We start from the raw sequence: 24044 nt of genomic DNA, 5'->3' as shown, positions 1-24044 counted from the left end.
CACTTAGTCCAGCTGTAAGTTTAAGTCTATTGTAATAATATAACATTGGAAAGCATCCTCACTCATAGAGACGTGTTTAGCAAAAAATGAGGAATTTTTAATTAGTTGGTTGAGAGGCCCTTAGAGAAACAGCCGCCCTGCCTAACCACACATTGTCTGGTTTCCGCCTGCTCCTTGCAAAGGGGACAAATGAAGAGATTCTGTTCGTGGTCATTAATGGGCAAGCTTTAGTGGGGGCTTTGTTCTTAAATGGGGGCTTTATCTTATCCCTGCTGGTTAAGCCCCTCCATGCACCCCTCACCTGTCATATCTGTCATACATTTAATTCATCACCCTGGTAGGCAGAGCTAGCTGACCATAGCAAAAGGCAGGAGGGAGCTGGGGGGTGGGAGGGAGGGGCGCCTGGTCAAGTCGGTCTTAGAACTTTACCATCAAGGATGATTACCAGATTTTAATAAAGATTTTTAAATAATTTTAATCAAGTAGACGGTTTTGAGAAGGAGAATTTTCTGCTTTGTGCTTCTCCCTCAGAGCCTATTGGATTCTGGAATCAGCATTCTTCTGCTCCTCCCTTATCTAATTTTTAACTCTTTCTCATTATAAAAGTAACTAACATTCATTCTTAAAGATTTGGAAAAAAATGCAGAAAAGGAGAAAGTGAATAGTATTTCCACCACCTAGTTATAATTATTAATATTTTATGTATGTATTTCTAATCTTTTTTCTTTGTATATACATACATTTCTATCCAAAATCATTATAGTAAAGTAAGCTATGGATCTAAAATGTATGTGAGTTTGCTTCCTCAAAAAGCTAAAAGAGAATTCCATATGACACAGCAATTATATTCCTACTTATTTCAAAAGAATTGAAAACATGAACTCAGATACTTGTTTTTGTTTTTAATTGATTTTTTGAGAGGAGGGGATGAGGGAAGAGAGAGAGAGAGAGAGAGAGAGAGAGAGAGAGAGAGAGAAAGGAGAGAGGAGAGAGGAGATTGAGATTTGTTATTCCACTTAGTTATGCTTCATTGGTTGATTCTTGTATGTGCCTGACTGAGGATCAAACCCCCAACCTTGGTGTATCAGGACAATACTCTAACCAACTGAGCTACCCAGCCAGGGCCAGGACTCAGACATTTGTATACCAATGTTCATAGCAGCATTATACACAATAGCCCAAAGATGGAAACAACACAGGTGTCTATCAACAGATGGATAAACAAAATGGTATACACAGATGGATAAACAAAACATGAGATAGCAACACAGTGGAATATTAGTCAGCAATGGAAAAGAATGAAGTTCTAAACCCTGGAAACATTATGGTAAGTAAAATAAGCTAGACACAGAAGGACTAATATTATATGTTTTAATTTTTATGAGGGACTTAGAATAAGCAAATTCATAGAGACAGAAAGTAGAATAGAGGATACTAGAGGCTTGGGCTGGGGAAGGGGACTAAAGAATGAGGAGACCTTGTTTAATAGGAACAGAATTTCTGTTTCAAGTGACAGAAATGTCTTGGAAATTGATAGTGGTGATGGCTGTATAACAGTGTAAATGTAACTAATGCCACTGAATTTCATACTTAAAAATAATGAACATGGCAAATTTTGTTATACATATTTTGCCAAAATGAAATAATATATGATAAGTTTGTCAAATTGCCCTAAATCAAGATTTACCTACCACATCTTCAGCAACATTATTTTTAAAAATTTAAAGCAATTTATATGTAATTTATCCAAATTATATTTAATTCATTTACATGGGTAAGTAAGTGTATTCACATGATTCAAAATTCAAAAAATGCTGAAGGTATACAATAAAAACTATACACACACACCCAGCCACCCAGTTCTCTTCCCCAGAGGTAACAACTCTTTTCAGCTTCTTGTGTAGCCTTCCATATGTGTGCAGTCTGCATATTCTCCTTCCTTTCACATTGTATCTCATAAAGCATTCATCTGCATTTAAATTTGGCGTTTATAGGAACCTCTCCCACTTCAACTCACGCACTCATTAAAGCCTGATTAAAGCTTTCCTCTCTCGCCCATAGTCATACAATTGAGTGTTGTGATTGAACAGTCTGTACTGAGCTGGTGTCTGGGGCCAAGAGATGGACACCCTTGTCTGGAAACAGTGCAGCCTGAGGGCAACCGTTCCAACTCTAGATCCAATAATAGCCTCATAGCACCCCCTGCAAAGAAGACAAACAGGCATTTTCTTTCCCTGCATGAAGATGTAACCTTACCTCCTCTCGTTTGTTTTCTGATGGAAATAGGCAATTTCTTTAGGAGGCTGTGATATGTCGCCCCACCTTTGGCCATTGCTGTCAGCATGGACGGAACCTCACCCAACTGTGACTTCCTATAGCTCACCAATCTCAGTGCCCGGTGGGCTGGAGCCACGGGCTTGCAGAAAGCACACAGGGGTGTGGAGGTAAAGACTTTAGATCTGGCACCAGCTCCACCGCCAGTGCCCCCACCCCTCCCCTTTCGGCAGGTCACTTAGGTTTCATAAAATAAAGAATTCTCTTCTGGCATCTAGAATCTACTACATGGTTAGTAGCTTAGCACAGGGTCCAACCAATTAAAAAGCTTAAAACATACAGCTTTGACCAAATCCAGTGACTTGATTATACGTCTATTTTTAAAATACTAAAAAATAGTTCTTCATGGTGCATAAATGAAGATGCTAAAACTGTCTTATGATGCTGAACTTTTTAAAAATCAAAGTTATCAAAAATTGCTTTTAGATGGATGCAAATCCAAGCGCAGTTGGGGGGCGGAGGAAGCATCTTTAGAATTTAGGGGAAATAATATGGGCTTTTTCTCCCTACAGTTATAGTTGCCTAGAATGACCTTTGATAGCTGTTTCAGGTGTGGAAAGAAAGAAAATTAGAATCTGAGTAAAATGCCCAGTTGCAGAATTAGATCATGTGGCATCGTACTGCAGTAGGAGGGGACATGCCTTTGCCTTAGTTGGCAGCCCCCTCCACGGCTCGGGTGCCATGAGAAAGGGAGAGGAGCTTCTCAGATACTCTAAGTGACACGTGCCAAACACGTGGAAGGTAAATCCCCTAATTCAGTCCGTTCTTCCAGCATTCCCTGGCTGACAGCCAAGCTAAATATTTCTGCTGGATGAAAAATGCACTCTTGTGAGCTACACTCAGTGGAAAGGGTTGCCTTAGTGAGAATTGGGAAAATAGGAATTGGCTCCCAACACCCTGTGTATGTTTTTTTCACCTTAAAAAAATTTGCCTAAGCTATTTAAGGGCTGTGATTGGATTAACTTATGCTTGCAGGAAGTAGAAAATAGATTGAATGCAGTTCTTCCCTCTTTCTTCCCACCACCTCCCCCTCAGTTTGTTTTTAATGATTATATTTTCAGATTTCCTAGGTGGCTATCATTTTGTGTCTGTTGCATAATTTTTAGCTAAATCAATTTGCAAAGGCTGTTACATTTGGTCCACTAAGAGGCCCAACATATGGACAGTGGTGTGTGTCAGATGGGGATTATATTTAACTAGAGGCCCGTTGCAGGAAGATTCCTGCAAGAATAGGGCTTCCTGCGGCCAGAGCCGGCTTCGCTCCCTTCTTTGCTACCTCGGCTCCGCTCCTGTCTTCGCTGCCTCGGCTCGCTCCCTTCTGCAGTGCTTGGCTTCCTTGTACGCTGTCTTCAGTTTTTGCTCCATGCCTGGGTATGCAAATTAACTGCCATCTTTGTTGGGTTAATTTGCATGCTCACTCTGATTGGCTGGTGGGTGTAGCAGAGGGATGGTCAATTTGCATGTTTCTCTTTTATTAGTGTAGATTGTAATTTATGAAAAAACTGCTGACTTTATTAAGACTAATTAGAGGAATAGAATTGGGAATCAGCATTCAGAGATCCCCTTCTATTGTTTTAGATGTTTTTCTTTTCCATAAGAGATAGGACATTTTTAGTATTTCTAAAAGGAATGTAAGTGGAATCATATCATAGCATTGGCTATTTTCATCCAGTGATATATTGTGAGCCTTCTCTCATATCACATACTCATGTCACATGGCCATCTCACAAACTATTTAGCAATTTCTGTCAATTTCACTATTCAGGCTATATCCATTTTGTCATAATTGTGCATAACAATGCAATTAATATGTTTATGTAATTTTGCTCAAATTATTTTGTCAAGATATTCCCATAGTATAATCATTAAATAAAGGTTATGGACCTTTAAAGCTCTTGGTATAGAGCTTTACTAAATTGCTAAATTTATTGCTAAATAAATTTATTGCTAAATTTATTGCTAAACTTCTTTCCAGAAAAGTTATATTAACAAAGTATGTCCTGTAAATATCTGGACATTTACATTTAACTTAAAATTCCAAGAATTTTCATGTTTTTATATTTTTCTCTATGTAAATATTGGTGGCATTACTAATATTTGAAACATTGCCCAGTGGCATAGTGCTTCTATCATTTGTTCGTTTGACAAACATATTGGGCTCTGACAGTGTGCTAGGCATCCTGCCATATTCCAAACAGTAACTTTCGCTTCTTTCAAATATTTTTTCTTAAGACAATCTTCCAGACTGTTTCTTTGAACAATCATGATTTGTAATGACAGGTTAGAACCATCTACATAAAGAATGCATCTTAATTTATTTATTGACTAAAGGCCCGGTGCATGAAAATTCATGCACTGGAGGGGGGCGTCCCTCAGCCTGGCCTGCCCCCTCTTACAGTCTGGGAGCCCTCAGGGGCAGGAGGCGACCTGGCAATCAGGGGAAGGTGACGCCCCCATCACATCTCTGCTGCTGCCACTGCCGGCAGCTCAAACCTCTGCTGGCCCTGGTTACCTGTGCCTCGGGCCGGCCATGGGCAGCTGGGCAGCTGACAGCCGAGGCTTGCCTGCACCTTGGGTTGGCCCTGTGTGGCTGGGGGGGCTGAGGAGACTGGGCGCCATCATCTTGTGGCTGTGGGTGCTGCCATCTTTGAGGGTGTGGCAGTCAATTAGCATATGCCCTCCTTATTGGCTGTGGGCACCCCCATCTTTGCGACAGTGTTAAGGTCAATTAGCATATTCCTTTGTTATTAGATAGGATGTTTTCATTCAGAGAGTGATCAGAATCCAGTTTGATAAGAGTAGTAATATAATGGCCAACAAAAAATACACAAAGTTGACTATTCTGAGCCACTTTCAGTAGAATGTAGAATTCTAAGTTGATTTTCCAGTCTCAGGTATTGCATCAGTATTTACATCCACACTCTTTGTCCTGGTTTCCTTCCCAGCTACAATAAATTGATCCCCATAATTGGAATTAGGGCCAAAAACTGTAGCCACAGACCCACCTTAGCCTAAGTGAACCCTGTGAGTATAGAACTAATGTCCTTGGCCTCCTTGCCCAGTTCTTTGCTAATGTCAGAGGTAGATTGTCTATTACCTGGTGATCTGCCCAAGCCATACATTCAGATGCTTTCTCATCCATGTTCCATAATCACACTACATTTTCTTTGCCTCGGGAGAATTAAGGAAGACAGTATTTTAAGTTTATATATAATCTACAAGGTGGGCATCCAATTAAGTAAAGTAGTTGGTCACTACATTATCTGGGCAAAGCAATAAATGAAAATAATGGATTGCAGTGGTGCCCGCTCCTACGCCAGCATTCTGATTTAACTAGTGTGGGTGAGATCTGAGCTTCAGGACAGTTTAAAACTCCCCAGGCTACTTGAATATGCAGATGAGTTCAGGGACCACAGAAGATTCTTGTGGGGCATAGTTCTATGACCTCCTATCAATGTGTTCCATTCACTGATGCCCTTGCCTGAGCTTTTGCATTTATGTTCACACCAAGCCATAGATATCAACCTTCTTTACCTACTATAAAGAAAAGCCCACCTTAGCTATTTTGGGGGGACAGGAAAAGAAGAGAGAAATTAGGAGTAACTTCACATTCTGCAAGGCAGCAGCAAACTAATCTGGAAATTATTCCGCAGGCATATTTTGGGGAGTAGTATATAGTAACTCTTAAGCAGGATTTCAGGTATAATTGAGGTAGCCTGGGAATCATGGCCTTCTTTGTCTTCCCTGAACTAGAGTGCAGCCCGCAATTGCATGTGCCTCGCCTGTGACTAAGGTATTTCACTTCCCCCCTGTTCTTTTTTATAGAGTTTGAGATTGATCCTGTTCAGGGAGGAGAGAAGGGGGGAAGCAAAGAGAGAGGAACAACTCCCTCTTTTTTCCAACAGTTAATTGGTCCCACTTTAGGCTTTTCTCTGCAACCCAGCTCTAATAACACTCAGGACCAGATAACCAGATTTCAGCGTGCCCCGTCCAGACGCTTCTGCCCAGATGTGCGTGCGGCTTCTCGTGCCTGTCTGCGTGGGGGAGCCTGGGAACAACCTCCTAACCATTTATGTCCCGAGCCCTGAGTAATGAGAACAGAAAACATGGTGGGCGGATCGAGCTCTTCCCTGGAAAGGGAATGGTTTCAATACTGCTCACCCACACAGACTTCCAGGGGATGCTTTGAAGGGAACCTCATGCCAGCAGGCCTCTGAGCTTCCGGGGAAGATGTGGCCTGTGCTGTGTGTAAATTTCACTCCCGTGGGCCGGGGAAGAGGAAGTGGCGATGCTACAAGGGCTACTGGAAATAAGAGAACAGTCTGCTGGCTGTTCCCTTCACCATGAGGAAACCAATAGGAGTAGACATCCACAATCCCAATGATGAATGTGTTGAGCATATATACCATCCTAAACCCACAGTATCCATTTCCTTTTGATTGCCTACGTTAAGGGCAATGATATATCATAGTATATAATATTTATTCAATCTAAAAAATGATTTAATGATTGTTCCTGCTAGTCCGCTGAACGATGTTAGAGAGCTATTATTTTCATTTATTGTTTTGCCCAGATAATATGTGGCTCAATATCTTATCACTGTTTAAAAAATATTTGTGAGTTTTAAGATTGTGTGAGAAGCGAAAGAATTAAAACTTAGTAACTCATTTTAACAAAGAGATTTGTGGGGCCACAATCAGCCACTATACAGGGGATTACAGGTCCAGTAACCATCTGAGGAAGGAGACGTGGCTCTAGAATTGACCCCAATGCAGGTCCCACTTCCTTGTTTGCATCCCTCAAGGCCTTTGAATTTGGAATTTCCAGATTTTGGAGAGGTTATATTGGTGCTTATACACTCAGGGAGGTGTTCTTATTCAAACATTAGTGATTCTGCAGCAGAAAACAGCATGAAGATTCACACTGATTAAGGCAGAGGACAGTCTCTGGACAGCAGCAATGGGAGCCTGCAAGGTTTGAGAGAAGAAAGGACTTTGGGAGGGCTCTGACTGAGAGTGATAATTCTGGTGGCAGTGGTGTGATGAACATTGCAAAGGAGAGGAACTGGAGATGGAGAAAGCAATTGGAAGATCAGTGTAGTATGAGAGTTGACCTTTGGTAATTGGCAATAAAAAGTGAAACAGCTTTCTATTTTCAGAGTATTTTGGATTTGGAGATTGCAGATAAAATATTGGGAGCTGATACTACTAACCTAACCAAGTGACCAAAACCAAATGACTTTGTCTGGGAGTCAGTTTCTTCCCCTATGAAATGAAGAAGTTAAGATTTCTAGGGATTGAAACTTTGCATGGACTGAACACTCCTGAACTTCAGACTCAACTTGCCAATTGCTTACAGCATTCTGCATAATCGTTTAAAGGCATGTTAGTGGTGTGTGTTTGATCATTGGTTAAATAAAGCATGATATGACATATGTAATATGGAATACTCTATAGCAATTAAACATGATACACACATGGGAAGATGTTCATGGTAATAAGTGGAAAATGGGTTATAAGGCACTATTTATGTAATTCCATTTTAAAAATGATACTTGAGTAGACTCAAGAATCTATACGAAATGGTTAACGATTATTTTCTTGTGGCTCACCTAGTGGCAGGGAAGAATGCATCCATTTAAACCATCTCAGTTAGAAAGCCTTTCGTTGAGGATTTGTGAACTGGTCACACTAGATGATCTCAAGGACATCTAAATGCAAATGCAATGAATATGCTGTGATTTTTTAAGGAAATACTCATTTCTTCATTATTTATAAAAATTTTACCATGAGCACTGATTACTTATGTACTAAAATAAGAGTAATTTTTAAAGATAAGTTTTCAAAAACTTCTAACTGAATATTTCCTTTATAAGCATTGCCATTGATTCAATTCCTTAATAGAAATTTAAGAAATATCTTGCTTCTGGTTGTAGTTCTTCTAGTAACTATTTGTTGTTAAATTTAATGAATGAGTCTCAGGTAACTCTACATATGAGAAAAAGTACGTACTTTTGTCTGGTACTTTCTTAACTAAGCTTGGGTTTGATAGTTTGTTTTTTAAAAAAAATATGTATTTTATTGATTTTTTTACAGAGAGAAAGGGAGAGGGAGAGAGAGTTAGAAACATCGATGAGAGACAAACACCGATCAGCTGTCTCCTGCACCCCCCTTCCCCCAATGGGGATGTGCCCGCAACCAAGGCACATGCCCCTGACCGGAATCGAACCTGGGAACCTTCAGTCCTCAGACCGATGCTCCATCCACTGAGCCAAACCGGTCAGGGCGGGTTTTATAGTTTTGTATTATATCCTTTTATCTTCCACATCAGAATGGGTTACTTTTATGGAGTCAATCTTTCAAGTTTACTAATTATAAAGGATTTTTTGAAAATATATTTTTATTGATTTCAGAGAGGAAGGGAGAGGGATAGAGAGATAGAAACATCAATGATGAGAGAGAATCATTGATTGGCTGCCTCCTGCACACCCCCTACTGGGGACCAAGCCCACAACCCAGGCATGTGCCCTTGACCGAAATCGAACCCAGGACCCTTCAGTCTCCAGGCTGACGCGCTATCCACTCAGCCAAACCAGCCAGGGCAAGGATCCTTTTTTTTATTGTTCAGAAGAAATGTGAACAATAAGCAAAAATTGAATCATATTTTTAAATAGCGGCTCCTTCTTGGTTCTTTACACTCTTAGTTATTGGCTGCTCACCCATAAATGCTCTTAACTAACTGCTTCACCAAGCTGCTGTCTTTAGAGTCTCTTTGCCCTCCATATAACACACTGGCTTTTACCCTCATGCCTCTCTAGTTGGCTCCTCACTAATATTCGTGGCATTTCTGCTCTGTGTTTTCTGATTGGTATGTTTACCAAGAGTTGTTTGTATTTGCTCCCGAGCTTGATCATGCTAGTTGTAATTATGTAATTTAATTAAATATTATGTAAACCAATGACACATAAATATGAAAAGATTTTTTTCATTAAAACTCAAAATACTTAATAAGTACTAGTTGGAAAAATCCTGTTAACGGAAATAGGTGTGAGTGAAAACAAGCATGAAATATTGGGGGGTGGGGGAAATTATAGAAATCTATGAGGATTTTGCAATCAGGTTATTTGGGCAGAAAGGGAGGGTCTGTGCAGTAAAGACATTGTAGATGCAGAAGAGGTTCGTTCTCAAACAGAGGCCTTGGCCCTGTTTCAGAGACCGAGAAATTGACATTCATTGATATATTGTGTACATTTCAGATATAATATTTAAGATTCATATTTCTCATTTTTTATGAGTCTCTGATTTAACTGTTTGTGGAACTAAAAAACTGTTGGTCGCAATTGCATTGAATAAGAAAGCATCAACTATAATGACTACTGACCAAATTGGGGGAAAAATAATTTTATGACCATCATAATAGAACTTGATTTGTATTATCAATATCTCTTAACACAGCAATAATCTCATTTTTAGAAATTTTCTCTAAAACCAAATTTTTATAGCAAGCACAGTTTGCTGTGAAAAATGCCTTCATTCCTGAAGCAAACAATTTTTAGAAGTATTCATTTCCTATAAACTTAAATTTCTAGACACTAAAGCAATATTCTAGCTCTGGCTCTTCACCACTTCTGTATATTTTCAGACAATTGGGTTTTTATTTCCAGTGATGTATGTCATTCAGAATAAAGACATAATACTTAATAACCATATCTTTTTGGGAAATCCAGGAGATAAAAAGCTTTACATAGCCTTATGTTAACCATTAAATAGCCTTGGATATGATAAATCTCTTCCCCAGCCCTCAAGGCTATTGTGTTTGTTTTCCTGTAGATTATCCCACTTTTACCACACTGAGAATTTTATTACTGTCAAATGCTCATCGGGACTTCCAGTGAGTGGAAAGAAAATGGTACTTTTAATTGAATGTAGACTCTTCCTTTTCAGGTATAGTTGTAGAAAACAACCTTTTTCTTCATCACCATGCTCTTATTCCAAAAGTCAAGGGAGTTAGTGTAAAAATCACTGCAGGTAAAATCAAATTAGATATATAAAACTCCAAATATGTGCTTGAAATCTTATGTGGCACCAGTACTGAGTAATAAGCAAAACATTGGACTTATGCTACATTTTTTTTGTGTACAGAAAAAATAATTTTCAGTAGTAGTGATGGTGAAAAAATTAGACTTGAAATGGTAGTATTTTATGTAGAAGACATTCAGGAAATTGGATAGTGTTATGTTTACAACAGTCTTCCATTTGAAAAATACATAAGAGCTATTACTTTATTAGTAGAAAAAAAAATGAGACATTTGTCTCCGAATCATTTAAAACTCAATAACACTAGGAAAAAAAAAATCCAAATTAGATTCATTAAATCTGAATGAATATATGAGGAAGCCATAATGCTAGTAAAAATGTAGCTCTAATGTATGGTAATTTTAGATTGCATTATTCCAGATGTGGAACTCTGTTTCCTATATACAAATGGATTATATGCAAAGTGGTTGCATAACTTATTTATCTTTCTTTTAAACTGCTTTGCACATCCTAAAACAATTTTGCAATCAGAATTATCAGCCTACTAAGCAGCAAGGAGTTTGTTTTGTTAATTGCTCTTGGTAAGCCTAATTACTGTTGGGTGGAGTGACTCTGAAGGGGAGGAAGGCCTGAAGACTGGCAGGGGAGTATTTCAGGAAGAGGTCCAGTGCTGGGATGTATGGGCGCATGTGCAAGAGTGGACCAAGGCAGGCCCCACCACAGCTAAGCAGATCACTTTTGCATGGAAAACTGTTCCATTTGTTTTTAGTGGGTGGATCTCTTTTCAAGTGCTCTTATCAGAGGTAGGTTCCCACTTCTTCCATAAATACGCACATTTTTATGTCTGTGGCGTTTGGCCCTGGAACATTTTCTCCGGTTCCACGAACAAGGGCTGAGCAGCAGTATACACTTTCTCAAGAAAAAGACGAAGTAACTCCAGAGCTGACGGCCAGGCCTCACTCACAGGTGGGACCTGAGAACCGTTTTCAATCCATTCCCTCAGCATATTAATCAACCATCTAATACACACCAGGCTCTGTGCTGAGTGCTGGGTTTGCAAAGATGCCTGGGATGGCTCACAGCCCGGTGGGTAATGGGCTCAATGGTAGAGCACGAGCCAAAAAAGTGCAGAGGCACAGTGTGAACCAAAAGCCAGGTGTCCGTGCTCATACCTGGCACTGTTGCCATTTTCAGGCAACTTCCTAGCAAAGCATGTACTTCAATACCCCGGTATTGTATATTGACTGTGGTGCTCATCTTTGCCGGCTGGGACTTCTGCGATTTAAAATGTTCAGAGGATGCCCAACCCCGTATGAATAAATATGCAAGCTTAATGCACGTTAAATGCTTTAACCATTTGAAGAATGATTTCACACTGTTACTTTGCTCATGGTATTTTGGAAAAACCTTCCCTCCTAAGGAATGGAGGAACATGATCGCTGGAGAAAACTCTTCTTCAATCTGGCAGACCTTTTTGTATTAGTGTAAACTAGTTGTCAATGAAATAGAGGTGATTAAGGAAATAAACCTTTGATTTGTTTAAATATATTCTGGGTAGGACATCACGACGAATTGATGTCATTTGTCTGACGAATGAAAAGCTTTGGGGGAACATTGAGTTTAGCGGGGAGGCGCCGGTGATTCGTCCTTTCGTGCTGGGGAAGTGTGTTTACTTTTTTCCACTGGTATTTATACTAGTAAATGTGTTGCACCAGATAAATTAACTTCCTGAGTCCACCTTTCAGCTTGTTCTCCACTCTCTGGAGCTGACAAATGGTTTGAGTTGGACACACTTTATCAGTTGAGCGCCTGCTGGGTGCTGCCAGCACTTGCTCAGACTCCTGCAGAGAAAAAGCGCGCCATGTGCAATAGTTTGCTCCCAGTCCTTCTCTCTGGAGAAGAGTGCGCCACTCAGGTACGGATTCAGATGGCTGTGAGCGGTCTTACCTCCTGAAGCACATACGTTCCAGACAGGCTCCCAGTCATTTCCTGGTGAAGTCACTATAGCATTGCATCAAAGGAGACACAATTTTCAATTTTGTCAGAGAGGCAAAATCGAACCTATTTGGTGGTTGTAATCACACTTTTGACACTGAAGATACTGAAAATGCCTTAGGTTGGCCAAACACTGAAAAAACAACAACAACAACAACAACAAAAACATGTCCCCCAAAATGAGTGCAATCCTATAAACTGTTTCTGTCGATGGGGGCAATTCAGGAGGCAGCTGCCTTCTTCATTTTATACCAACGCTTCTCTATTTGATGTTCATTCATACCAAGGAAAGGTGATAAACTTGAGTGAAACAACATAATAACTTGGAGTGGGCCAAGTGGAATTTAAAGTTTTATTTTGAAACGTTTTTATTAGAAAATGTTTTGTAAAATACTAAAGAGAATGGTGTAACTCGCTCTATTGCCCAGTTCAACAATTACAACCAACTCAAGACCCAGGGTACCTCTGATGATTTTGAAGCAAATCCCAGAAAGCATATAATTTTATCCATAAATATTTCAGTATGTATATCTGAAATACAAAGATTTCTTTCCCAAACAACTAACAACACATTTCTAGTGGGTGGTTGGAATTACTGTTAATTCTAAAGCTATGTTTTTTAAGGACACACTCTTGAGGCTACCGAGTGGGGAAGGCTTGGAAGAGACGGTTCTTTAAAGATTTTCTAGCATAAAAGAATATATTCTTGGGGCCAAAATTTGATTGCAAAGATAATTTTGCTCCTTTGGTGGATTCTGGAAGGAGAGCATACACATGTAGGCAGGCACCAAACTGGCATTTAACGCTCTGTTGTTTAGATAGAATGATATGGGTTGGGGTGCCTGGGTGAAAATGAATGCTTTGCTCTGAGTCGCTGGTGGTGGCAGCATAATTAGTGAGCCAACAGCTACAAATAGAATCACTGAGGCATGTACGCGGGCACACAGAAGCACACGCAGATTTGGCAGCGAGAAATGATCTAACAGTTGGATGCTGCGTGTGCCCCGTGCCACTTGTTGAGCTTAATGCAAAGTGCAATTTAGTCACTGGTGAGCCCGGGAACATGATTAGCTGTTATGATTAGTAAACTGTCTAAGGCCCCCGGAGTTATTGATTTGGACGCAGCCTTCTGTTCCACCACCCCTGTCCCCCTCTCAAGCTCTGAGGAAGAAGGGAAAAGTAGAAGAGGAAAGGGGGTCCAGATGGGAAGAAAAGGATGCTGGAAAGATCCTGTAGGAAGTAGGTCAGGTATTTTGGAGATTAGAGTAGCGTGCTTCATCCCCGAATGCGGGAGCCCCAGCACAAGTGGCCTACAATTAGGAGGAATTAGAACAGCAACAAGTAGCTTGGATTTATCAGCTTTAATTGTCTATTGTCAGGACAGAGCTCTCCTCCCGAGCTCTCCTGCCTCCTAATACCTCTAATGGACATGCACTGTGGGATTATCTCTCCTAAAGACAGTGCCTGGTCTCTTATTATTATTATTATTTTTATCTATTTTTATTTATTTAGCCTGCTCTTTTAAAAAGGAGCTGCTGGGAAGCCAGCCTAAAGCACACCGAGCTGAGCTGTGGCTTTCCCTGTGACTGGCCCCCTTCTAGCGTAAGGCAGTGTTGGCCCTTCCGTCCCCAGGGGTGCACCTTAATGGGGAAGATGTCTATGGAACATTAACACTGCCCCAGCTGCCCTGGTGAGTGCTTGTAGGAAACAATGGCCTGTAGATGGAGACCTGATAAGCCCGGGCTGATGGCTTCAGAATCTCACACTATCTCCTTGTTAAAAGGTTTCCTGGTTTATTCTTAGTCAACGTGAGAGAGTTCTTCCAAAGATAAGGTGTCTATTAAATGAGGGTTGTCATTGTATTACTGCTGCCTTCTCTTCCCTTCTCACCTCTCAGCTCCTCAGGCGGAGAAGAAGGCATTGAAGGGGCCCCGTCTCTGTCTGGCACTGAATTAGGTGGGTTTAATGTTAGTCGCATTGCCACCCGTTTAGCATTTAAAAGGTTCTACAATAGGCAGGTCCCCTCCCTCTCCCTTTCTTAGCTTATCTGTACCTTAGGTCCAGTAGGTGTTTGCTTAATAATACATAGGGATTCAATATATGACTCTAGTCTCTCAGCTGGAAATCCAGAGAGCCCAATTCTGGTTCTGCCCTCTGCCTGTACATAGGCCTGTCTGTGGCATGCCAGTTTCACAGCTGTCTGTAAGATCCAAATATCAAGACGACCAGGAGAGATCCCCTTTCTGCTTCCTATTTGGCCCTCTGTTTCTCAGCAGGAAAATGAGGTGCTGGGCTAGATCTGTGGTCCTCAACTGAGACTATATGCTAAATGTCTTGGGAGCAGAGCTAAAGTGTGTGTGTTTTTAAACAAATTACTAAGGTACTCTCTTTTTTTTTTTTTCATTCCCTTTCTTTGGTGAGGAATTCAGATGATTTCAACTATTAACCTTTATTCTGTCTCTTCTCTCTAAACTCATCAACAACCTAGGTATGTGCCCTGACCAGGAATAGAACCCACAACCTTTTGGTGTATGGAATGACGTTCCCACCAACGACACCCAGCCAGGGCAGTCCCATTTTTAAAATATATTTTTTTATTGATTTTAGAGAGAGGAAGAGAGCAGGAAAGAGATAGAAACATCAATGATGGGAGAGAATCATTGATTGGCTGCCTCCTGTGCGCCCCCTACTGGGGATGGAGCCTGTATCCTGGGCATGTGCCCTGATCAGGAATCGAACCGTGTCCTCCTGGTTCCGTGGGTCAACACTCAACCACTGAGCAACACAGGCTGGGCGGCAGTCCCATTTTTAAGAAGAAATCATTCTCCTTGATCCTTTGTTTAACATTCTGTGATTTCAGGGAAGCACACAGGCTCAACTGTGGGGCACTCATTCCTGCTCTGGCCTACGCTGGCTCTCCCGGCCTCACAGCTGCTCTTCGCTTCACCTTTGTTTTAATTTTAATTTTTTTATATCTTGATTTTAGATAGATAGAGAGGGAGAGAGATTGAAACATAGATTTGTTGTTTTACTTATTTATGCATTCATGGTTGATTCTTGTATGTGCCCTGACCAGGGATCGAACCCACAACCTTGGCAGATCAGGATGATGCTCTAAGTCTAACCAACTGAGCAACTTGGCCAGGGTCACCTTTGTTTTTAAGCCAACTTGCTCGTCTTTCATCTTACTCTAGTAAAGTGCTCCTATCTATAACCTCCCTCTTTATTTCCACCTGAGTCCTCCCCTCTTTCAGTGTGGCCTCTCCTCCCACTGAAAGGTGAGAGAAACAAACATTCGCCCCACGTCTTCCTTCTGTTGTGTGAAAGCTACTCTTCCTCTTCCCTAAATGAGGAGAAGGGGGAAGAGACAGCTGAGTTTCAGAATGTACACCTTTCCTTCTGCTCTCTTTCCCTATCACGTACAGTCCATATTTTGCCTTCTGTTGGTTAGTTTCGTTTTAGTCCTTTTCCCACCAATGTATCATTAGGAAATGTTTTCTGGGTTCAGAAATAATCTGCCTTCCCGTGTCCTTCCCCACAGCCTTTTCAGAAACTTAAATCCCTCTTTTCTCTGAATATTCACTAAAATAAAAACATAATTAGGAAGAGAAACAAATACTGGAAACCTATCTTGGTTTCCCCATACTTTATATGGAAATGATTATAATTCTTATTAAGTTAGTGGATGTCAAACTCAATTCAATTTAAAAATGTGTAAATGATTCGATAAAAACACAACTGCCTGTCTGAAGAGAGGGCAAAAAAAAAGACACTTAGGTGTGATGATAACAGGTGGTCTGGTAAACACTGGGACCTCAGACATTGTGTGGGTCTTATAAAGTCCTCTGGACAGCAGTTACAAGATCTTGTTTCCTAGAGAAGGGGAGGAAGGAAGCTCAACTTGGATTCTTTAACATATTTAGTTTTTGTGTCTCTTATTTAGGAAGTCAAAACACCGACCTCATTTCAAAACGTCCACAGCCCCCTAGGATCTTCCCAAGGCTTAGGCCCTGAAGGTGTATGTCAAAAGTGCTGGGTGGTGAGCTATGTCACCAGAAGGAAGCCTTGTGCTATTTTTAAATTGATGCAACACACTGAAACATCATACACATATCATACCAATGACACACACGCTGCATTATAACATAGCATGTGTCATACATACATTCTCTCTCACTCACACACACTCGCTCTTCTTGTCCGGCGTTAGAAGAGGAAGGCTGCCAGGAAGCCGGGCCCAAGGATTCGAGTTCAAAAGGCTGTTAACGTTTAAACAGCAAGTGTCCCTCTAGTTCTCAGCGTGGCTTTGAGACATGTGGGAGCGCTTCAAAGCCGCGGTGCCCCTCTCCGAGAGCCCGGGCTTGCAGTTGGTCCCCAAATGTTTACCAGCATGAAGATGCCTAACTTACAGGAAGTGGGAAATGGGCGTGGGGGGTGAGGGTGGGTGAGTGGGTAGGGAGTGGGGAGAAGAGGGTGGGGGGTGTTCTCTTGATGTGGTTAGTCTGTCATTGACCTTGTTTGGTTAAAGCAGGAGTTGAATTAGAAAATGAAAACACGTTTCATCTCAGGCACATTTCATCCCATCTTTTACTTTCCTTAGGAAAAAAAGAAAAAAAATAATCTTTTTTTCCCCCAACTGAAGTCAGGTCTCCAGATCTGGTCTTCAATCTCCTTTCTTTCTACAATAGTCTTCTCCTCCAGTCGTCTGCCCCTTACATTGCAATTCCCAACCCACCCAAGGACTGGGCCGGGACCAGTAGCTGAAACTGAGTAACAGGTTTTGTTGAGCCGCCGTGATGATACCATCAAAGGGAACAGATGGGGGTTTCGGAGAGCCAGCTATTTAGATCCTTCATGGTTTGCTTAACGAGAGAACTCTGCCTGAGAAATGCTGATTAATAAAGGTAACTGAGGTTGGTTTTTTTCTCCCCAGTGTTTTAACAGGGCGGGAAATAATATAGTGACTTAAAAATGCGCCAAATGATTAGTAGGAAACAAACATTTTGAGACTTGAGATTTCAGACAGTGGCAACCTCAGATAGCCCTGTCTGCACAGCTGTGCCAATGCCAGCATCGCCCTGCTTTCGTCAGCATTCTACATGTGATGCTTGGGCCTTCTAGAAGGGTTGAGTGAAGTTCAGAAGGTCACCCCCTTTCCTTCCCCTTTAACTATTTTGTGCTGGACAGTACCTACATATGACCATATGAACATGCTTTTTCTAATTATGGGGGAGGCTTTCTTTCCTTCATTCCTTCTTCCCTTTTGGCATGTTTCATTTAAATTTATATTATTGCCTATCCCCAACTGCTATAATTGCAATTTTAAAATGGTTTGGTTTAGGGGTGTGTGGTGGTTGGTTTTTTGTTTTTTGTTTTTGTATTATTTTAGACAAGAAGCAAAGATTTGAAGAATTTTATAATCCAACACTCTGTGTCTCCAAATTTACTTTCCTTAAGGTTCCACTCGTGCCTTCGCCAGTTCAGCTGGAACACCTGGAACTAATTTTAGGGTTGCCTGGCTAAGCCCCACACTGGTATTTGAAGTTTGCGTCCTCCTTAGACTCAAGCCCATTTCACCACCTCTGAAGGTGAGTGCAGGCTGATATTAATTAACAGTGAGTTGATTCACTGGCATCTTCCAGTCATTAAAGTAAATATTTGGCTTAAAATAGCCTCTTCCCACCTCAAATATCCAACTTTTTTGCCTATTCCCTTACTCCATCCTGGTTGACTCACCAGGACTTGCATGGTATATGTGGCCTAAGAGCAGAGTTTGATTCTGAAAGGGAAGTGCGGTCCTCTGGAACATCTGCAGGCGAGACTGTTTGAACAGCAGGCCGGCCTTCAGGATGACTACATTGTTTTTCTGTCCATTGTGGCGCTGACTCAGCATCGGTTCGTAAACCCTCTCAAGAAGGCTGGATTTCTCTTGTTTAATAATCATCCTGGAGCTTTCTGAGAACTCTTAGGAATGGTTCGTTCCGTTTTAGACATCTGCCAGCTGAAAGTCCTGTTTCCTCTTGGTGCTAGCGTCCCCTCTGGCACAATGTGCAACAACAGGCCACCAGGCTGAGAGCAGAGTGTGTTACTTATGTCCCCTAGTGGGAATTTAATTATTCTGTACTACAGAGGTTGTGGAAGGATTTTAGACACACACAAAAAAACATTTCCTGGCACATAATCTTTGACTTCCCACCCAGCCCCCCCCAAAAAAAAAAAATTCTAGAAAAGCATCCTGAAAAGGAGAAAAGAAATGTTAAAGATAAGCAGACAATATTTTTATGATTGAGTTGGGATTTTGTTTTGCTTCTTCCTGTAAACAAATGCTCAGATGTCCACTTCATTGTATGACTAAGTTGGTATTATTATGTTGAGACTGGGTGTGTGTACGTGGGTGTGTGTGTGTGTGTGTGTGTGTGTGTGTGTGTTGAGACGTGGGTGTGTAGGCACACGTGTATTTAAAATAAAGAAAAGACATTGCAGCCAAAGGTGGAAGGAGAGATGGTTTTCAAAACAACCACCTTTATGAGGCAAGCAGGAAAAGTGGGAGACTTGTGTCAGTGATCTGCGCAGTAATTGCGAAGGGGTGCCTGATGTAAATGGACCCTATGCATCATTGTTCCTCTGAATTAGAGGATTCCTTGCTGAAGGCACAAGACCATCGAAGGAAGTAAAGCATCTGGTTTGTTTTGTAATGAGAAGCAGGAATGCAAGGTCTACGCTCTTAATAATAAACAAACAGGACATTGTATGCCATCATCACAGGATGTCCTTCCTTCAACTAAGGACTGACTGGGGCTGGAGGAAAAGCCGGGCTCCGAACTACAGGGCTCCGAATGAGCCCCACTAATTACTGCCTCTGTCTGCCCTCCACTTGGAATGACCTGTTCAACATTCCCTTTAACTGGGAAACGATTAATACACTGCATGCTTACACACTTCTCAGAAGTCTGGCTGTGGGTTTTGGGGGGAGAGAAAAGGCAAAAGCACGTTAATCTGTAGGATGATGACTTTTTCCTATTTCCCAATTTACTAAATAATTGAAAAGGGGAAGTTAGCTCTGCCAGATTTGAATGCGTTTTAGTTAGCAGGAGAAATGGAAGGTTACAGGTGTGAGTGTGTGTGTGTGTGTGTGTGTGTGTGTGTGTGTGTGTGTGTGTATTTCATAGGTAATAGCTTGAGGACTAGACAGCAACCTTTTATTACATTGGATTAAAAAAATAATAATTTCACTTGCTCTTTCCAAATAAGTTCCATGTCATCTGTAACTGGATTTGAGCCGAGGAACTACAAAATCTTTCGGTAATTTTTAGGTTTCCCTTAATTTAAGAAATGTGCGTGCACCCCCCCCCCTCCTCCCCTCCCCCGCCCCCGAAAAAGCCTCAGCAGGAAGGAGGGCGGGCTGGAATATTTAGAATACAATAACAGCCCGAGTAAACGCTGAGGGTGAGTGCCTTCAAAGGGAAGAAGGATGAATGTTGAAATCGCAGGCGAACCGAGGAGGCTCTGGATGGGGGAAAGCGCGGGGCCGGGCCAGGCCGCGCTGGTGCAGGTGAGGCCACGCCCCCCACTTCAGGCGCTGGTGTTGAGTCAATCAGACAAATGGGAAATCTGCAGCTGGGAGGGGAGAGCCGCCGCGCCGGTTAACACAGACTGAAAGTGCCGCGGCGACACTCGGCCCTCCAGTGCTCGCGGAGGAGGGCAGCGCGCAGCACCTGTCCGCCGCCCAGAGCCGGGACGCGGGCGCCGGCGGCCGCGATCGGGAGGGCACCGCCGCGCTGCGCGTCCGTCTCCTGCCCGCGCCGCGAGGGGACGCGGAGAAAATGTGGACTGTGTAGAGATGAGCGGCACTTATCTCCGATGTTGGATATTTGCTTGGAAAAACGTGTGGGTACGACCTTGGTAAGGAGCTCTCGGATCTTCTCTGTAAATCTGAAATTGATCTGAAAACTTTTTTTTTTTTTTTTTTTGCTCTCGTCGCAGTAGAAACCAGAAAGGCTTCTGCTTTAAGGCACTTAGAACTGTCAAACATTTATTTATAAGACTTTTTCCTTATGAATCATTAACCCTTTCAGTTCCAGGCGTCCTTGTCAACGCACTGAAATTTCAGCAGTGGCTTCTGCCCCAGTCCCATCGTCAAAACAAAGTCACGATCCCGGGTGGGCTTCCTTTTTAAATGTTTTATTTTTAACACGTATTTGGCATCATGAAGGTGCATGTTGCAACTCCATAAAAATAAGCAGGAGTGCTTAAATCGTAACTGAGGGAAGGACAACTTTGCATCTGGCTTTTCTTTTCTTTTTTTTTTTTTTTAAGCATCATGTTTAAGGAGATAGAATGTGGAAGCCACCCTGAAGGACTTACCCGGTGTTACGTGTACATGCTAAGGGGGACAGGCTCTTACATGGAAGTGAGACGCATGTTCCTACTTTTTATCAAGCATGTGTATATGGGAAAACATCGCAGAAGTTGTTTACCTTCTCTCTCTCTCTCTCTCTCTCTCTCTGGAAAACACTATCTGCGGGTGAGGAGACACTTTCGGGAATCTCCTTGTCCATTTCTAAGTGGAAGCAGAGCGAGTGCTCTGAGTCTCCTCTATTTATTATAACTTTAGTTACAGTAAACTGTAGCACATCAGTGGCTTCTGGGAATTTGTACACTTTCAGATTTAAATGGAAAGTGCTATTTGTAGCCGAGGGCTCCTGAAGGAATTCTCTCCCGGGAATTCTATTGAAACAGTTTTATGTTTTGTTCTTTGCTTTTCAACTTGGCGTGGGATGCCCACCCGTCTAAAGGCACTGTGGGGCGTTTGAACCCCTCACCCATCTTCCCTCCTCTTTTCCTGTGGTCCAAACAATTTCTGAAAGGCTGCACCTCGGTGATGCTGGCAGGATGCAATCCTTTCCAGACTTGAGAGGATAAAAGAGATCCCTCGGCAGAGGGGGGCAGGGGGGGGGGCAGTTGTTTTGAAAGTTGTTTTGCGTTGGGAGCTGGTGGGAAAGTTCAGTCTTCCCCATTTGGAAAAGGCCGGCCGGGTTCCGCTCCTGCAACACACGCGCTTTCCATTTTTAGCTTCATTCACAGGCAGACAGAGCTCCTTCCTCTTCCTCTCCTTGTTTGTGACAGTCTTCTGAGGCAGCTTTTCCACAGCGCCCAGGGTCTGGCAGCCATGACCCCAGGCGTTCTGGGACACAGGACTGGGCGCCCACAACATTTTTCTGCCGTGAGAAGGAAAGCCGGGGATTGTTCAGAGGTGGTGGTTGTTTTTATCCCCCCAATGAAGTTGCCACACTTTTTTTTTTTTTTTAAACTTTGAGCAGCACTCTAAAACCCTGCTTCTTTAAGGCAGTCTTCTTTATACTGCTTTTTTGGCTCTTACTCAACTGTACCAAGCACTCGGCATCTGCTTTTAAAGTCCTCAGACTACTGTATTAGTCATAGCCGCCCGGAGGAGCCACAGGACAATGGGGATGAAAGGCCTTGCCCTTCTCTTCCAGGCTGCCCCGAAGTGTGACTCCAGCGCTGTGAGGCTTCAAGGGCTGGCGGAGGGGACCATGAAAATGGACATGGAGGACGCGGATATGACTCTGTGGACAGAGGCTGAGTTCGAGGAGAAGTGTACCTACATCGTCAATGATCACCCCTGGGACTCGGGAGCCGACGGAGGGACTCCGGTTCAGGCAGAGGCATCCTTACCCAGGAATCTGCTTTTCAAATACGCCGCAAACAGCAAAGAGGTAAGTCGCTGCTTGGTTGCTGAAGAAGATTGGCATCTGATGCCAAGGCTCCCGAGTGGCCCTGGGGGCCTCCTCTATCGGGGAGGATCTCTCCGTGCCTGGAAGTAATTGATCACTCACCCCTCTTCTTTCATTGCTTTCTCTTTCCCTAAGTCAGTCCTGGCTCACTTCCTCCAGCCCTCCACGGTTCCATACTAATTAGTAAACAGTTAAACCTTTTGGCAGCTTGACATGTCTTGGCAAAGCTCAGCTGCAGCGCGGGGTGGACGGCATTGTCAGGGAGCTGCCGGCCACTCTGGGCTCGCTGGCCCCGGTCCCCCCCCCCCCCCCCAAGGTGTACAGTAGCTTTTGAGGGAGAAAACTTTTTCTAAGAAAAAAAAAAACTTGGTCATGTTTCCTTTGTCTCCTTTGGGTCGTTAGATGGCTTTATTCTTTTTAACGAGCCAGCTTTTATTGGCTGGGTTTCTGCAATTATTCTCAAAACCCGGAGGTGTTTATGAACTGAAGTGATGGCATAAACCGGGAAGAGGGTCATGTAAAAGTGTCCTCCGTGCCGATGACTTCAGCGCTCACCACTGTGGCTCCGAGGCGGCCCTGGGCCCTGGCTGGACTGCCAGGCCGATTCCTTAACTGGCCTCTGAAGTGGGTACACGCTTTGTTGTTTCAAAGGGGCTGAAAACCCCAACTTGGAATGAGCAAAGGATTTGTGGGTACCCTTTTATATAACGAGGACAGCGAGGCGTGATGTGTAGCTGTGAAATAACTTGCAGAACCACCTCTTGTTTTGAGCGTTCGGCCACCGCAGTTGCTCTCACTACTGGGCTGAGTTGAAGGAATCGACAGCTCAACAGACTTCCCACCACCAGCATGACCTCAAGCCACTGTTAGTTCTGGGCTGGCCTCCACGGAGCAGGGCACAGGGGACCCTTGGCTGTAGGGACCCGCAGTCCAGTATTGGGACTCTTCATGGGAGCCATGGCAGGTCGCTCTCTTCCTTCTCGAAGGCCCAGCGGTGGAAGGATCCAGGGAGCCTGTTTGGGAAATATTTTGTCTCTTTCCTGTTTGTGTCCGAGTTCCCTGTTTTTGGTGAGGGGGGAGACACGGCCGTCTGAAGTTAAATAGAGCAACTCTGCTTTTGAGTTTCATCATCAAGCAATCTTTTTCTTTTCCCTGCTGGGAGAGTGGAGGCCGATTTTATTAAAAAAAACACACAAAATGTAAATGGTATAGCAGTATGTGACCATTCCTAAAAATGTAACCCCAGAGATCAGCCTTCATTATACCTCTTTCTGCAGGAAACACTGTTCTCAGTAGAAAGTCTCTTACTCTGTGGCCCCTGGAATCAGTGTAGGACTTGTTTGGGTATTTAAGGTTTGGCTCTGGCTTTACAAGCGGCAGTGTGTTTTCCCCCATCTCCTATTTGACCAAATGTTGGTCTCCTCCCGGGTTCATTTGTGCTGTATTGCCCTGTCCAGCCCATGAGACTGAAATAAATTTCTATTCTGTGGGTGATCTTTGCCTTTTAATTCTACAGTGTTCGGCGCTCAGCTGAAGTTTTCCATTTTCCATCATTTGACTTAAAATCGTAGCTTCGTTTAGTAATGCCCTTCCATCATGTAGTCCAAGGTTCGAAAAGATAGCCGCTTAGCCCAAGTGTGTAGTTAGAGCCAGAGCCGAGACTTGGAAGGAGCAAAGTTCTGACTTCCCCAGCAGTGCTCTTGGATTATGTTACACTGGCCCCTCTTGGTGTCACTGTGGCTTTATTTTTAGTCTGAACAGATTTCAGACCGATCCTTTATGAAGCTGGTTTGGCTTTTCCTTTTCTCCTCTGAACATTTATCTCCCTACTTCAGTCTGTTCACACCAAAAAAAAAAAAAAAAAAAAAAGAAAGAAAAATGCTGTGCCTGTATTCCTAAAGAGGGTCCTTCGACACTAACCTAA

The 24044-nt window shown here is 42.8% G+C and overlaps 1 protein-coding gene across 5 annotated transcripts in view; it reads left to right on the top strand.

Moving 5' to 3' along the window:
- The window catches only part of PRDM1 (PR/SET domain 1), a gene marked incomplete at both ends in the record, with an annotated part of 58916 nt that overhangs the window by 19113 nt on the left and 15759 nt on the right, over window positions 1–24044 (top strand). The window contains 2 exons of one of the 5 annotated variants that reach the window (XM_079781126.1): window positions 19985–20252; window positions 21863–22102. In XM_079781126.1, coding sequence (XP_079637252.1) covers window positions 20226–20252; window positions 21863–22102 — 267 coding nt within the window. Of the gene's footprint in view, window positions 1–19984; window positions 20268–21534; window positions 21619–21862; window positions 22103–24044 lie in introns of those variants that run through there. The other 4 variants (XM_079781124.1, XM_079781125.1, XM_079781128.1 and 1 more) reach the window with 4 other exon arrangements.

The sequence above is a fragment of the Cnephaeus nilssonii genome, assembly GCF_951640355.1.
Source record: "Cnephaeus nilssonii genome assembly, chromosome: 9".
Taxonomy (NCBI): domain Eukaryota; kingdom Metazoa; phylum Chordata; class Mammalia; order Chiroptera; family Vespertilionidae; genus Cnephaeus; species Cnephaeus nilssonii.
Note: the sequence above shows the minus strand (reverse complement) of the source record. Positions and strands in the feature narration are given on the sequence as shown.